Genomic DNA, 17,094 nt, shown 5'->3' with positions numbered 1-17,094 from the left:
TTCGGGGATCTGGATGTTCTCCAAGTCCAGGAGTCTCAGCTTCATTTCCATGCTCAGCAACGTGTCCAGGTCACTTTTTGTAAGCTCACTGGACATGTCCTTCCCCAAAAGAGCATTAAGCCCATCAATCCAGATACAGTACTGTGGAAAAAAGGGATAATTCACAACTCCAGGCAGAAACTATTGGTTATGTTGAATCTTTCCATCTATGCAACAATCTGAGGTACTCCTATACAGCTCCAACATAAGAAACATGGGAGACAGTTAACCTAGAGGAAAAAAAAACACCAACGAAACAACCAAACCAACACCAAAACAATGTCCAGAGAGATTTCCAGTGGAAGTGAGAAGCCTAGAGGTAAGAATGACCCCAGGGCTCTAAGAGAGGGCCAAGAGTTTTTATTGTGGCATAACATCAGAAAAACCAAGGCTATTTTAGGCTTTGGTGTCTTATAGAATGGGGAAAAGGGAAAAATGGACTGCACAGAAGAATGTAGCAGTCCAGACTAAGAAATCAGTGCAGGATTTTTTTTTTTAGAAAGATAAAGACAACCGGAAAAACAATAAAAAAAAGGAAGATTCATGCTAAGCATCAGCAACATTTTCTAAGAATGAACCTGGTGGGAGATTCTCCTCAAGCCTTAATAAGAAGCTGATGTTAATTGCTTTATATTCTACTGCTTAACTGTTACGTTTCTTACCTCATATTTGTTGGGTGCAATGAAGTTCAAGGTCTCATCAGGATCGTATAATATTGAGAAGGCCAGTTCTAACACTTCCTGAACAGAAAAAGAATCTTTCACTCATCAACTGAGCAAAACATCAGAGCACCCTCTTCCCACTAACCCAACAAGAGAAGCTGCCTTCCTGCTGCTCCATGTACTCTCCCATACCACCAACTCTCAGTAGCCTGTAGCACAACCAGACTATACTCACAGCACCCAGAAATCACAAATCAGCACTAGGAAAAGGCCCAGAAATGAGATGGGGTTTGTAAACAATATACTTCCTCTATGGAAGATAACTTGCTCCCATTACTTCCTTTTCATCTTCAACTCTACAGCACTGGATATTAATTACAGGCAAAAAGGGAGCACTTGCCTTGTTCTGTTTCAGTGCACTTTTCTCCTTCATGTGTGGACAATCCTTCCCTGTGACAATGGCTTTGATGTCTGCAACTGGAACTAAGAGTGAAAAAAGTAAAACTCACAAAGAAGAAATCCTACCCAGGAAAAAACAGAACTTTGTTTTGTCTTTGCAACTGAGCATTGATCCTGTTTTTGTAGCTCATTCCTGCAGTTTTCCAAAACACATTAACAGTAACACGTCCCTAGAGTTGGCTGTTACAAGAAAAGCTAAGCAGTCCCAGGACTCAAAGGATTTTGTCAAGGACCAAAAATTGGTCTCAGCCAGGGCTTCAGTCACAGGTCTTATTCTCTTATCTCTAGGACAGTTCTCATAACAGCCTCTAGACAGCAGAGTGCAGAACGTTACACAGTATGCTCAGAGCAGTAATGGGAACCCACTTTTTTCCTGTAGAGATTCAAAGGTCACTTCACCCTGGGCATTATCTTCTAGATCTCCATAGTGTAGCACCTTGTGATTCAGAGCCAGGCGACAGTACCAAAATCTTTCTGGAACAAACATCAAGTAGATTAAGCTGAGCAAGATCATTCACATAAGGTCTACAGCCACTACATTACAGTCTGCCCACCCAGTCTCTCTAATCCCCCAGTTCCTCAGCACGAGAGTTCGGCTGTATTCTTGGAATTGCACATCTGTTCCATCCCAAACTACTGACTGGGTATAGACAGTCCAGGTAACCAGCTTTTGTTTCTGGCAATGTGCCTGCTGACAGATTAATCCATTAGTTCTTCACAGTTCTTCATGTGAAAAAAAGCAGTAGGTGCTGTCACCTTACCTTGTCTTCTGCGATTTCCAATTTTTCGAAAGCTACTTCCCTCACAAAGTCTGTTCAGGCGCTGCTGCTTTATCAGCTCCAGGATCTCTGGCTGAATTTTCTCTCTCAGCTCACTGGCAATCAAATATTGGAATAGTAAGCAGAAAATGGAGACAACAAGCAGCACACAAGGCAACTGTTTTTGTTAGGCGCTTACACAATAGGTGGTGACTGGAAGTCATCCTGGCTCATTCTCTCAGACTGGCGTAGTCGCAGAATCTCAGAATAGCTCAGGCTACGCAGTTTGCTCTTGAACTGGTCCAAGGAATTTGGTTTAGAGGGGAGAGCCCGTGTGATCTGTTCCCTCACAACTTGCATAACCTAAAGAGGTTGGTCAGGATGAAAAGCAAGTCACATTCTGCTGCCATTAAGCAGCTAGAGAACGATTGCACAGCTCAGTGTCAGCAAAGAACTGACATGCAATAACCATGGCCAGGAGCATCAACTTACTGGTGACTCTGAAGGTCCACAATAACAAAGAATGATCTCAGCTCATACCAAATAAAAGCTGGACCGCCCTCCCTTATAGCCCACGTCAACGACTTGTCATGCCTTCTGTGCTCTAACCAGGTGTACAGGCTAACTGAGCACATGCTGTTCTGCAAATGATTCTACAGAAATACCTCTTCTCCACTCTGACCTTATTAAAATCTTCTGCTGTTGCCCTCATTTCTTTCCAGGTCTTGTTTAACAGCTGGATGCAGATGGCAAACAGCTCCTCAAATGCACGGTCATGGGTGAAGAACATCGGGTGATAGTCATTCCGGCCTTCATTGGCTTCAGGAAGAAACAGACACCACAACCACGTAAGCATATTGCACAAGAGCTACTACGAGTAACTACAATCTACTACAGTGGCAGAAACCTGATGGTATAAAATAGTACTAACTCGAAGAAATCTACACAGTTCAATGCTTTGTCTCCCCCTAGACAGTCTATACTTGGAATGGCAACTATCCCCACACTTCACCATGCAAACCTCTGTGTCTCATGCCCTTTTCATTCTAGTACACTCAAATGACTGCTTGCATTTGTTTCCTCCTTTCCTCTAGTATTCTTATAGTAACTAATTGTCCTAAAATGCTGTTCTGACACTGCCAGAGCTACTAAACTATTCTCAAGTTCATAATGGTTTCTAAAGTGGGTGCAGTTGGGTTTTTTAAAATTATTTTTATATATACAGCACCCTGCTGAAGCTAAAGGACGTTGAAGCCCGCTTATGTCAGTTTTTCAGAGAACCAGAGTGCACATAATTCCTTACTTCACTTCGATACTAGTATTATCAGTGGGACAATGACACTGCCACTCCAAGCTCCCCCTGTCCTTACATGGCAGAAGTGAGATGAGGTACAAATGGTTGTGAATATGGGTCAGTCTCTAAGTATCAGCCCAGCAACTTGGAAAGCTGGGGTAGTAAACGGTACTTACGGAGTTCTCCAACCTGTAGGATCTCACAAAGCATCCTGGTAAGTTCAATGGCACTGCGCCCAAAGGGACACTCATGCTTATCTTCTCGACTGCTGTTCTCCAGAACAATCTACAGGAAGAGGATGCAACATACACTAAGAAGAGCTGCTGATGTATTAATAGCCACAAAAATCCAGCAGGTCCGCTTACCCTGATATAGGTGTCCTGATGAAATTTGGCCAAGTAGAGCATGTTGTCCAGTGCCAGCATCCCTGGAGGAGTCTGAGTAAAATCCATAGCTGGATTGATGTGATTCTGTGAAAAGAATGTGTAGGAAAAACCCAAACAAATTGTGTGAGAACCTTTTCTAAATTAATTTTTACAACTACCTGTCCCTCAAGCACTTCCCCACATCTATCCAAAGAGTAACTTTGGACTCTTGCTGACAATGTTATCCAAACTTCCTAGGAGCAAGGCTGATTCCAAGTTCTTCATAGAATAGGTGTGTATTTTAAGTAAGTAGCTCTATAGAATGTGCCTAATGAGCCCTGGCATTTAACTAATCAGCAAGTTCATAATGATCTTCCCTGGGAGTCTGAGTGTAGCTAAATTTCTAGAAATCAAATACAGAAATATGGTAAAACAAACAACTATTTCTGTTCCTTATTTCCCCAAAACTCTGATGGAGATCACTTAGATTGCCTTTACATGCTTTACAGTCAGTACTCTCTAGATGCATACAGTGAATCCCAGCATCTTGTAGTCCTTGGTGTACATAGCTTTGCGTTTTTCTGTTCCACTGCCAGGGACGGTGTTGGTGTCAGACTCTGCATCAAATGCAATTCTTCTCAACTCAAATATGATGTCTCTTTGTGCCTGAAGGACAGAAGGCAGGGAAATGGTAACATGTCATTAACCACTAGTGCAGTGTTTTCACATAATTCGCAGTTCCGCCTCTCTCTCCAGAGCTCACAAAGTGAACAGAGAAAGATGCCAAAGGTCATTAAGACTGCATAAGAAGAGGCAATCTACTTCAAAATGGCAAGTTTCAGTATATTGGATAATGCAAAATATTTGTTTGCATTTTCCTTTAACTGCCCCAAGTTTAGTGAATGGCATTCCCTAGGCATTCAGATGATGCTAAAGCATTTCTCACTCAAGACTACAATGCATCTAAGAACTGAGTAACAAACACCTTAAAAACATCCAGCTTTCTTGGACACAAGAAAATGGATAAAATGATGTGTCCTCCAAAGAGGTAGAGTGATCAGTTTGACAGCTGGCATCACAGTGGTCAAGAAAGGAATACATGGCTTCCAGTGACCACTTATACCCCTGTAAGTCCCACAGCATGCAGCAGGACTGTCACGAGCATACCATAATCTTGATGACTACAATGTGAGGGGTGGGTTTGAAACTTTATGCACAATCTACTGCAAATTATAGGGAGCTAAGGAATAAGGCCCCTTATATGTCCTATTCTATCACATGTTACTCAGCACTAATAGTGACCTGATCATTTGGATCCATCTTGGTCATCATTCTCTCTTCCAGGAGATTAAAGGTTAGGACCTGCAGCACGTACAGTTGATGTGCCATTTCAGTTTTAATTGGACGATTTCCTCTGATCACGTGCTGCAAAATAAAAGATAGGGTAGAAATGAAGAGAATTTGCATGTGTATAAAAACTGAGGTATTAGCTGTAGGCATATGCCAGGCTGCATGTACATCTCTGTACATGACGATTCATCTGTTTAACCTCCATAGTCGATCAGAAGCAGAGAGATAAATGCTCTTGTAACAACAGAAGGAAGCATCCTGATAACTCCCTTTGGAACAAGTGGCTCAAATTTCACTTTTGAAAGAGTCACTTTTCTGGAAGTGCCCAGAGGGCTGCAGAATTTTACACTCTGCACAAGTGAAACCTCTACTGCGAGAACATTAGGAAGCACTCTGTCAATTCCAGGTATACTTACATTCAGGATTATAGACCTCAGGTGCTTCTGGGCAAATGCATTAGCCATTTCCTGTTGTGGAATTTAGAAATGAAATAACATGAGTGAAATATATACAAAAAGCTTTCACTGTGCAGAAAGGAGAGAAAGAAGGAAGCCTGTGAATTGGAGATAGCACTAGCGTGTAACAAAGCGCTTTTACTGCAGACTGTCCATTTCGTGTGGCGTTTCACCAGAAAGCAAGCATCAAGTTGGGATGCAAGGGTCACCTTTACCGTGGCACAACTCATGTATGGCTCCCCTACAAAATATCATTAACATGGAGAAAGGCACTAGGCTTGGTCAAAGAAGTGAAGAAAATTTAGCTTTATATGGGACATCTAATGAGAGCTCCGTATCAGGAGATATGGCAGCTGGGAGCATACTGTAGGCTGCTGAGAAAAATCTGTCCTCTATGAGATGCTCCTGCAATCAGTACTTCACAACTTTCTTTAACTAGGTATGCACCCATGAAAACACAGGCTAGATAATGCAGTTTTCAGGTCTCCTCCCTCTCAAAAACTCTTCCCATGACATCTACATTTCCTTTGTCTCTGTTCCTAAAGAGATGTTTAGAAGTCAGTTTTAGGACAACTTGCGGAAACACTTCAGTTTACAAAAATAAAGAGTAAGTAATTTTTATAAAGGAAAACTTCTAGCTTCTCTCTTTACTGCATGGCCTCCTACCATGATGATGAAGACAGTTTCTCAAACATGAAGTCATGATGGCGAATAGTCACAGCAGATTCAAGTATCTGCTGCAAACCTTCAGTTCTGGGATGAATTCCACATGCACCTGCAAAAATCTGACCTGTGCTTTCCTTGCAAATTGTGAAGATGCACTTTTAAAAACATCAGCAACCTCATTACACCTGCTAGGAGAGTGGCACAAGTGCTAACATCAAGATGGAGTGTTATCAGGAGTTTGCTGTTACAAGCAAAATCTTTGGGTAAGAAAAAGCTGTTGGGCAATACATCTCTTGGAGAAGTCCAAAAGAACCATAAGTCAGATCTCTTCACATTCCTCTGCAGTGTGGACTGAGACTTGGAAGCAGATGTGCACTCTTAGACAATTGCACTCAATCAGCTATGCATTCTGGGGAATCCAAGACTGTTCCAACTACTCCTATCAACCCCGCCCTTGACAGGCTTTATAAGGAGTCTGGTAAGGTGTGTATATTAACCTCATTCCAAGTCCCTGTTATCACTTTTGCGCCAGACAGAAACCTCCTAAAACGAAGTGATGTGCTGGCTGATAGCCAAGCTGTAATGGCTGCAAGTGCAGCGTCCATGTCACAACCCAAATGAATCAGGGCTCGAGTGGAAGCTATCTAGGAAGCAGCTAGATGAAGTAGGAAGTGATTTCAGAGATAACACACCATCCTCTGAGTCCTTACTTTTAACTATGAGTTGTGAGATATAATACTGACAACAGAACAAGGCCTGCTGTTAGGATTTGTTAACACATGCAACACAAAGGATCCTTACTCTGAGGAAATTAGTTTGTACACAAGATGAAGTAACAGATGACTGAAGTGGATGAACAGCGGGAAAGACAAAGACGATTAAACAGTTCTAAATAGCATAGTAAGAAGCATGAGCATGCACATAGCCTAACCACTACTAAGAGATCTATGTTCTGCTGAGAGTCCAGTACTGCCCATTTTGCTGCCTGATGGTGGCCAAAGAATTACAGGATCATATATGCTAGAAGAGACAGTTTGAGATCGTCTAGTCCAGCTCCCTTGGTTCAAGCAACATCAGACAGAGCAGGCTGTGGAGAACCCATGTCCAGTCAGGTTTTCAGTATCTCCACTGATGGAGACTCCACAGTCTCTCTGGGTAACCTGTTCCAGTGTTCGATCACACTCATATTGTTTGTGAGTATGTGTGTTCAGGTGGAATTTTCTGGGTTTTAAGTTGTGTCCATTGCCTCTTGTCCTGTCAGCAAGCACTGCTGAGAAGAACAGTGTTCCCTCTCCTTTATCCCTTCCATCAGATATTTATACACATTGCTAAGATGCCCTTGAGCCTTCTCTTCTTGAGGCTGAGCAATCCCCTGTCTCTCAGCCTGTATTCATGTGAAAGGTATTTCAGTCAATTTTCATGACCCTTTGTGGTCATGGGGACGGTGTTCAGAGGGTAGGGGGGTGGAAGGAGGGACAGAGGGAAAGAAAAAAAGTGTAAGATCCTTTGGAATTTTGTTTACCATGAAGTTTAGTAACTTGGTCAAAGTTACCAACAAGGGGGTGTGTTCTTATTTTAATGGATGTGCTTAACACATGAATTTTAGAAATTACGTGACATTTATTTGGACCATAGTTTCCCCTCTGAAGGCACTGCATCCTTGGCAAACATGGAGCATTCTCAGTGTCACCAGAAAAATCTAAAAAATGTACCAGAATTTCAAGATACATAAGGTTCCAAATCAACCTGCTAACAAGAGTAGTGATTCCTCGGGAGATAGCACAGGGCAAAAAACAGTCTTACAGTGAAATTCCCGTAAGGGAGAAGTCACAGGTTAGGCAGTGTATGCTCTAGACCACCAACAGCACTAAATTTTGTGACTGCTCTTCACAGACAAACAGCTCTACCTTTAGAGTGACACAGCTGGATAGGAAACTGTCATTAACACAGGCAAGATTTGGGGCATAAAACCAGGCCGTAGTAAGTTGAAGGAGACCCAGACTGCTAAGAACTGATTCCAGTTTTAAAATTGGTTTACCTGCTCAGTCTTGTAGTATCAGTCTCCTTTTACGATCACCTTTATTATCTTGTGTGCACAGTAAGTCATTCAAGATTTCTACTGATTCTTCTCCCCTTCACAATCTGAGAACAGCCCCAGGAGTCTTCCCGCCCTTCTCCCTAGGCTCAGCCACTCTCTGAAGCCTGTATGCATCACCCCTGAGATACAAGGAGGCACAACTGGAGAAAAGCTAACGTGCCTACAGTTCCGCATGACCAGCCCCCAGGCTTGAGTTACTTACAGTGATGGGCAGGTCTAGTGGGTTAAGCAGCTTGTCCTGCTGGCAGAAAGCAAAAAAAAAAAAAAAAAAAAAAAAAGGCACAAAGAGAAGCAGACAGGATTTAGCTCAGAGTTCAGAAATAAGGCACAGCAAACAGGGCACTGGAGAAGAAAGGCTTAACACAGCAAAGCTACACAATACAGACATATGGACATCTTGCATGTAGCTAAGGTCTTGGAGGTTTCCTCCAAGCAGGACAGGTGTTTCATTTCTCACATTTGCTAGCAGGACTTTTAGCAGGAATATCTCCCTATCACTTAAGAAATGTCTCTTTTTGCAGGGAGGTGGGGCGTTTGTTTAGTACGTATATACAACCCCAAGGATTCTACTCAGCCTACCTCTTTCACATGGAATTAACTTTCTTCAAAAAAAAAAGAAAAAAATGCCATGATGTATAGGATTACTGTCTCTCAAGGCCTGTCAGATTCCTTTTTGAGCACCTCCTAAATGGACGTGCTGCTCCAGAACACATTACTAATGGGATCATACTTTTTCTCCTACTGTTGCCACACTGAGCTATGTTAAATTCTTGGCAAGGCCCAAGGTCTGCATTGCCCAGACACTATGATTTCTGAGGCATAAACAGCCAGCCAGTAACCATTATTCAGGTTTAAAGTCAAAAAGCAAGAACAAACCTGTCTCTTGTCCTCAGGTGCCTTCAGGAAGAGGGCGTTGATGAGGGCAATGGCATATGTCTGAATCTCTTGGTTTGACCTGCAGAAACAAACATGGAAAGATTGCAAAAGAACAAACAGTATAGAACATTACAGCTTGCTGCTTTGCCTGCACCATAAGAACACTTAATACAACTATCTTGCATTTCAATAGACAAGCAGGATTCAGGTAATCTACTTTCATGCCATCCAGCTCTTCATAGGCCTGCACAAAGCTGATAGAAAATGCTGACTGATAGCTCCACTGTTGAGAAGATAGCACAGACTGCAGCCCAGCAGAGCTCAGCCTTCAGCACCACCATATACACTCATGTGCTTAAGTGTTTCCAGAACACAGAGCATAGTTTTCCATGACATTATATTTTTTTAAAATATGTTAGAAATCCTCAAGTTCAAGTAAGATATCATATCGGCAATACTTTAAAAATACCATGTTCAAGGGTTTTAAAGGTAAAAGGATGTATTTTCAAATTAGCAGATATTCATTAAATTGATTTAAATAACGCCACTGTTGGGTGGACACTCACACTTGCAGATGAGAAATGAGCTGCCCCACTGTGATCTCTTCTGCTATCTTCTGATACAGAGTCTGACTGTTTAGCACCATACTTTCTAGAATGGCCAGGGATCGTTGGAGGATGGAGACATCTACCATAGGCTGACTCACATACCCTGCAATCTAAAAACAGATGAACCAGCAGGTCAACAGATACCCATTCAGGAAATCTTGTGGCGAGTGAGACGAGCTAAGGGAGACAGGATTCAGAAAGCTGGGTGCATTGCACTCTCAGTGACTACTCAGCTTCTCAGAGTCATCTCACTCTTTCTGGAGGCTGCACTAAAGCATGAAAAAAAATAGGATCCACTCACCCCCTTTATCCAAACTCACCTGTTTTATGAAGGTTATTGAGACCATGTCCCAGGAGACAATACCATGGTCCATGAGCTCCAAGAAGGCAGTCAGGGTGAAAGCCAACATTTCACTGTAACTGAGAAAACAAAGAATGCTGCTACAAGAAATCTGGTAGGAAGGAAAAAGCCCGTCCAGGCTAAATAAGCTGTGTAAGAGAAAAATGTCACCACCTTCTCCTAATAAAACAGGCCTCAGTTTAGCAGCTGGGGGAACAACAAAGTGTTTGCATTTATGAAGATAATAACATTGTTTTGTAGAATCATATTATATTTTTCTTGATTACAAGCACAAATTAAAACAAGTGACAATAAGTCCTTACTCCTGCCACCAGAGACTCACAACCACCTGGATCAGTATCTGGCTAGTCCAAGGAGTAACAGAAGCAGTGATGCAGTATTTATTCCCAGCAGTGCAAACTATCACTGTACAAATTCACCACTTTGATGTGAGGGGAAAAACAAACCAACCCCCATCTAAAACTCCGCAAACCCCGGAATATTCAGTACAAGGACCGTCAAAAAAAGACCACCCTGAAAAGGGGAAAGCCTTTTAAGATGATGAACTGAAAATTTAAACCATCTGCAAATGCTATGTTTTCCAGTTGTTGTCAGTTTTGAGCTCCAGATTAAATTTATATCAGAGAACATGTAAAAAATCTTTGGAGATTATAACCCCTCCACACATTCACAGTTACATTTTAATGTCAGAGAAAAAAAAAAAAATTGTCACTCTGTAAATACTGAGACCTGACTTGAAGCAAGACAGAAGCACAGGAAGAGTTGTGAAAAATTTAATGCATAATCACAAGACAGAAAGGTTAAAAAAGATTGTGGGAAAGACTGCGAAACATGCTGAAAATGTATTAGTAGTTAATACAGAAGAAAATGGAAGACCTATAAATGTTACAGCCATAAGCTATCAAGACTTTAAAAGTGCTTTCAGTGAAACAGAACTGCAGTGGAAAAGCCAAGTGAATGATTTGCTTAAGAGTTCACCATGAATGTGTTTGGCGAAACTTCCAGATAAGAGTTAGGTTTTTTCCAGTCATTTTGTTTTTAAGAGAGAAGAAAAGTCTTCAAATCTGTCATTTGAATATCATTAGAAGACATTCTGGAACAAGCCATTAATACAAAAAACAGATCTCCAGGACCAGACAATATTCACTGAAGAATTCTAAAGGAACCAAGGTAAAATGAAACATTGCCAAACTACTTACTGTGCTCTGCAGAAAGTGGCAAATATAATGCCAACTTTTAGAGAGGACTCAGGCAGGAATCTGAAGGACATATCAGACATTTGGGTACTTGTAACCAGAAAGATAGGAGGAATCTCTAATAAAAGAGTAGTACTACTAGAAGAAAAAGAAATGTTTAAGAAGGAAGAATTGTACAGGAAACTTACTGAGACAGAAGCTTGGTACCACTCTCCACAAGTCGTGTCAGCACTGTAATCCCTTCCATGTTGATGAACTCTGTGGCAAAGGTCACATCTGCTGAAAGTTTAGCCAGTTCCTTCATAGCATCCAGTCGGGCTTCCATACTGTGTGACTGGATCCTCTCCATCAGCTGGCGAGCTGCCCTAGACTGGGAGGAATGATGGATGATGCCAGTTACAGGCCAGTCACCTGCAGACAGAGTTCTGCCAGATCAGCATTCTGTCAGACGCCCATGGATGGGCAGAGAGAACACAGCAAGGGCAGAAAGATACCAACAGTGACAGGATAGGCAGCAGCAGTCAGCAAGTCTAAGATAGACCTAAAAAAGGCTGCACTCAGTAACAGCTACAGCCAAGCAGGAGGCAAGTAAAATGCTACTTTACACATTTGAGTAAATGCTTGTTTTTCTTCTTGGTGAGCAGGTGATTATGGAAATATGGAGTGAGAGCATTAAAGAAATACAATGTTTAAAAAAAAACCCTCTTAAAGAGAAGCACAAGCTCATTTTGTCTATCTACATGACATTCTGTAAGACTTCTCAGACATAGATGAATGGTATCCTCTCAACCACCTCTTGTGCAAATAACTTCTTCCTGTTCTGCCCACTCTCAGCAATATGTCATATACTTGCACAAGAGGCTTAAGAAGGTCAATAAAAAGCAAGCTGCAGCATGTCTGCAAAAGACAACTGTTGAGGTCACAACAGCAAGAATTCACTAGGAATGACTTCCTCTGCATCAAATTCATCTTTTAATTTCTGCATTAAGTCACCAGTACTGTTGCTTTCCAGCTGATCATACTAATTGCACTCATATTGAGAACACAACTGTCAGGTGCTTTACAACATGCTAACCTATGAGATGCAATAAAAATGTATACTGGATTTATTTACAGAGAGCCCTAGAAAAGGGCAGAGTATCCAAAGAAAAGATACACACCACAACCAGGAATGAAAATAAGAGTGTGGGCCTCACTGTGTAGAACGGCCTGCAACAAAGGTAAGCCCCCTACAGTTTTGGGAGAAGAAGAAAGAAAAGCTGACAGGGAAGGATCAACCTGTCATATGAAGATAGCTACTGAGAAAAAGTGACGCGAGGAAAGCATTTACCGGGGAGACCGCCAGCTGCAGGATAGTTCCATTCTTGATGTCACAGCGAGTCTGAAAGAAAATAAAAACTTTAAACTGCAGGAAAGTGGGAAAATAACACAATTGGATCTACAGTTGATGTTGGTATGCAAGCACAAACAGGTTCCTGTACCACACAACCCTGCTGACAGTATTGAACTGAGCCAACAGGTCCTTGCAGCTGTGAGCATGTGAAGGGGGACGTGCAAGGCTCCTCAGCTGAATTATACCATTCCAGTCTGAGTATTTTTGATAGCAGAAATGCTGCCCCTGAAGGATTAGTGAAACTATTGTTCCATGACGTGAGTTTAAGGCATTCTGCACTCTTGCCCAAGACATCAGCAAATTGCTACCTCTCACACTGACCTGCTCTGTGATGTACAGCTGAGGACCATCAGCGTATCGCAAGGTGTAGTATTCGGGGTTTGGCAACGACCACCTGGCAGAGGAAGAAGAAGGACACATGAGCTTCTTCCTCCTCTTTCTTCTAGTTCTCAATCAGGAACTTGATCCCAGAAAGGTAAAGAAGAACTTTCAAGTAAAGCTTTAGCATGGGAAATTACATCTCCCAAAGAGGGGAGATCCTCTTGAGGACCCTTCCTCTTAAGGGAGGGGAATGGGACTTCAGCACACTTTAAGTCAAGCTCTGTGGAATGTCTGAAGAGGCCTGCACATCCAGAACAGCAAGACTGGGCAATCCTCAAACACAATGGTCCTAGGGGTGTACATATGCACACATGCAGAATTGGAATAAAGATGCAAAGCCTCTGTTTTCCGGGAGATCCTTTTATTCCCAGTTTAAACCCTGGTGCATTCCGAAGCCAAAAGTGGCAGCAGGCAGCATGGATTGTGCTAGCAGCATATTAGCAAGCAGCAGGGACTTTCCACATTATCCCAGTGATTTGTCCTGGGGACAGACTTTCTCTGCAAGGGTTCCCAGAGTACTACTCACCCATCGCAGACCTCCTTGATGATGGATGCAAGAGGCCGTTTCTAGAACAGAGAGACAGAGTCCTCAGTAGCCAAGTTTCTCTCAGACAGAATGGAATACTGCACATTTCTGTGCTTGTCAATGTTGTGGTGCACTTCCTCCACCATCTGGTTACCGTGTCTCACCTGATCTATTTCCAGCAACTGGGCATTGGCACCTGGCCACTCGACAGCTACTTTCACAATATCGGAAGGTGGTGGCATTGCTCCAGACTTCCCCAGGTGCCTTTAGAACAGCATACACCCCCACACCTGTCAAGAGAAAGGACAGTGAGCAGCACTCTGAAAACCACTTCGGCTGTTTCACTGCATCTAACACCAAGCTTCAAAACACTACATAAGACCAGCATTATGGTTGTCTGGGCCTGCAACAGACAAAACTTCCCATCTACCAGAGATCAAAACCTCAACACTAAATCAGAACATCATGCAATTGTATGCCCAACCATATCACCTAAAGGAATACTTAAGTGAGCTTAATGAGGTACTCAAACAAGAAGAGTCACTCTGATCACCAACGCCCCATCTGCCCCAATCCCTACTGCCAGGTCAGTTTACAGGATACATAAAACACTAGCTCCCTAGACTCAGCTATTGTCTGTATGTGAGAGGGGAAACACACTGTCCAGGTAGCCTCCCTCCCATGGGCTGGTGTTTGCTTATGCCCCATTCATATTTCTCAGACACCTTGATCCAGTCAGGATACACAAACAGGCTCCTGGGCAGAGTAGCAGCAGTTAGCTTTATCCCACTCCCTTCCTGATGATGATTTATAACATCATAAATCCAAAACATTAATATCCATCACAGAAGAAAAGTTAACTGGGCATTTGCTCTGGAGGTCTACCTTTCACTCCTGTATCTGCCTTAGAGAATAAGCTTGTGTTCAGGGTTTGGTCCCAGACAGGTGTCACATGCTGGTTTGTGCTTCATCTGGTAGTAAGAGGCTGTAAAGAAATATACTTGTTTAGGTCCTTCTTAATCTTCTCCCAGGTGGAAGGAGTAGCCCTGGTCTTTCCCATAGAGCCAGAAGAGAGAAAGTCACATGGGAGAGAGACATCCCTCCCCATCAGCTGTTCTCAGAAACAAAGGCTTCAAGCTGCCAAAAATGAGACCTGACTGGACACAGAAAGATTCTTGTCCTAAGGACTCCTCCTGAGACTCAACTTCCAGCACACCCTGAATGAGATGGTAAGCATCTGAAGAACCATTTCCCAGCTCCTATGGAAGCTCCTATTTCTCCTGTTGAGGCAACCCAATTCTCCCTTCTCAGAATAGAGATGAGACAGTGCTGAGAAGGGACATTGTTCCATGATTAACTTACTTCCCCTACTTTCTCAATCAACTGGAAAAGATCCTATGACAGGCTAAGACTCAAAGGGAAACCACCAGCCTTCCTTTGGAATTTTCCTGATGCAAGGCAAGTAAAGAAGAGAGAACCTTCCACAGATCAGCAAAGACCAAGCAGCTGCAGAGAGACGTGACCCAGGAAACTGGACTACATGACTGTCCTGGAAAAGGGAACTTCTATGAAATTAGCTGAGTCTGCCCCAAAAGGCATGGATCCCTGGCCTGTATAAAATGTTGACCTAGAAATCCACTGAGGATATCAATTAATGAAGCTCATAGATCTCTTCCTTCCCCCCCAGAGACTGATATCACTGCATGGAGAGATATGAAAACTCAGGTGCACTAATGTTTCTCTGCATTTGTATGCACATGAGCCCCTTTATCAGCCATCCGTGACTATCTTCTCACCTAGGAAAACAGACTGCTGTCATATCCTGGTGTAGCCTCCTGAGATAGTCACAAAATTATCGTCACTCCTGCCTGATGGAATTGAGGATGAGGGTGAAAATTTAGCAGTTCTTCCACAGCACCTTCTGGAAATGCTCAGTGTTATTGCAGCTAGCCTTGCTTTCAGGTCTCCACCAGATCAGAGATATTTGCTTTACAATGAAGGCACTCACTGGAGCCATTCTGCCAATTCTGTTTTAATAACAAGCATTGTTTGCCATGAGAAGCCCTTCTGCAGCTGCCTTACTCAATCTGCTCTATTCTCAGCATGTGTATGGTCTTTGCAGTTCCTGCAGGAATCCAGGAAGCCTGAACTCCAAAGCTATCTGGGGCTTCAGCCAACCCCAAAGGGAGACTGGTTTTGCCTGTGCACAGGAACACCCTCCACCTCCACTCCTATGACAGCCAGACTTTGACTACTCTACTGCCCCACTCCTTGGAAAGTATCTGTCAAGCCAAGATTTGTAGTATCATGATATTCTGAAAATGCACAGCTTACCCCAACAGCCAGTATTCCCTCTGGCCTTCTCTTTCCTTTTTAAGATCAATCCCAAGAGCGGCTTATGTTGTCTTAAAACCCATAAAATGGCCATAAGACTAAAGACATCTCACAGGGAAAAGTGCCAGTCAAGTTAGGTTCAGCTTTGCCAGTTTCTTAAAATAACACCTCCAAGCTTTCAGATAAGCAGAACAGTATTAGGGCAGTCTAACACACCCAGAAAGAGCTGGCCCTGGAAACACAACGGACTCGGTGCACCAGTCAAGCTGAGCAGGTCTTGGGGGTGATCACAGAAAAGCATTTATATGATTCCTGTCAGAGAAAACTGCAAGTTAGAGTCGAGCAGTTTCACAACCAACACCTTATATTTTACATCCTAACCCTGGAGGGAAGACAACCAAGCCATCTCCTGCTGCAAGATTTGCTCTGGATAAAAATTCTACCACTCTCATCTTAACAACAACAAACAAGGAAGCCTGTCCTTCAGAGAAGGAGCATCAGGTAAGAAACTCCAGCTTGGGCAAGGTGAGGTCACACAAGGGAACACTGCTCATGTGAGAGTTCAGTTAAATTAGTGTTTCAAAGAAACCTCAGCCCACAGAGCTACGTCACAAACAGAAAGCACTGAGTGTATGCTGTCCTATGGGAACAGTCTCCACAACCCATCAGCAGGTGTTAACACCCCCCCTTTCTTCACCAGTTTTGAATATCACTCTTCTATTCTCTCACTCCAAGACAGAAATGTAAAATTTACTCCTTGCTAAGAGTGACATGTTAACTTGCAGCAAATATGTTCTCAAGAGTTCTCTAACCCTAAACAGCTGCTGGTGCTATTTTCATACCCATTACAATCAGCAGATTGGACTCGTCTCCTTTCTTCTACATTTACCCTGAAGCAGCTGGCATTCTTTTGTCCAAACTAAACTAGGAATTCAGGCAATAAAGCATAAGGAACCCAGGAGGAGAATAGCACCTTACCTCATTACATAAGCAGAGCAAAGCACATAGGTGTCTGCATAAAGACAGGAATGTTTTGAACCCAGGTGTATTTAGAAGACTCCAGCCCCCTGTACAGCACTTATTACTGGGGCTAGTATCCATAGTAAGTCCTATACTAGTTATCCTCAGCCTGTTCACAAGTTGATGCCAAATACCTGATATTTCTAAGGACAGGAAAAGTCTGCCAAGCATGGCATACCCCAAGTCAGAAGAGTCCCTCCTGATCCTAAAAACCTGACTTTATCTAAGTACGGTATAAGAGGCTGAACTAAAA

At 42.8% G+C, this 17,094-nt stretch overlaps 1 protein-coding gene across 1 annotated transcript; it reads right to left on the bottom strand.

The window, feature by feature from the left end:
- Positions 1-3: 3 nt before the first annotated feature.
- On the bottom strand, positions 4-14,474 carry ELMO2 (engulfment and cell motility 2; the record flags this gene model as incomplete). Its single annotated transcript, XM_008942778.1, has 22 exons — positions 14,392-14,474; positions 13,652-13,777; positions 13,488-13,528; positions 12,902-12,974; positions 12,518-12,568; positions 11,376-11,557; positions 9,951-10,050; positions 9,589-9,740; positions 9,023-9,101; positions 8,349-8,384; positions 5,344-5,394; positions 4,880-5,002; positions 4,109-4,243; positions 3,578-3,682; positions 3,389-3,497; positions 2,601-2,737; positions 2,118-2,281; positions 1,922-2,034; positions 1,527-1,634; positions 1,102-1,184; positions 702-779; positions 4-141 (listed from the first exon to the last, which is right to left on the bottom strand). Coding segments are annotated over exons 2-22 (2,136 nt in total), but the record flags the coding sequence as incomplete, so codon positions are not given.
- Positions 14,475-17,094: the final 2,620 nt, after the last annotated feature.

The sequence above is a fragment of the Merops nubicus genome, unplaced genomic scaffold (assembly GCF_000691845.1).
Source record: "Merops nubicus isolate BGI_N331 unplaced genomic scaffold, ASM69184v1 scaffold36396, whole genome shotgun sequence".
Classification (NCBI taxonomy): Eukaryota; Metazoa; Chordata; class Aves; order Coraciiformes; family Meropidae; genus Merops; species Merops nubicus.
This window is presented reverse-complemented; position numbering and strand designations above follow the sequence as displayed.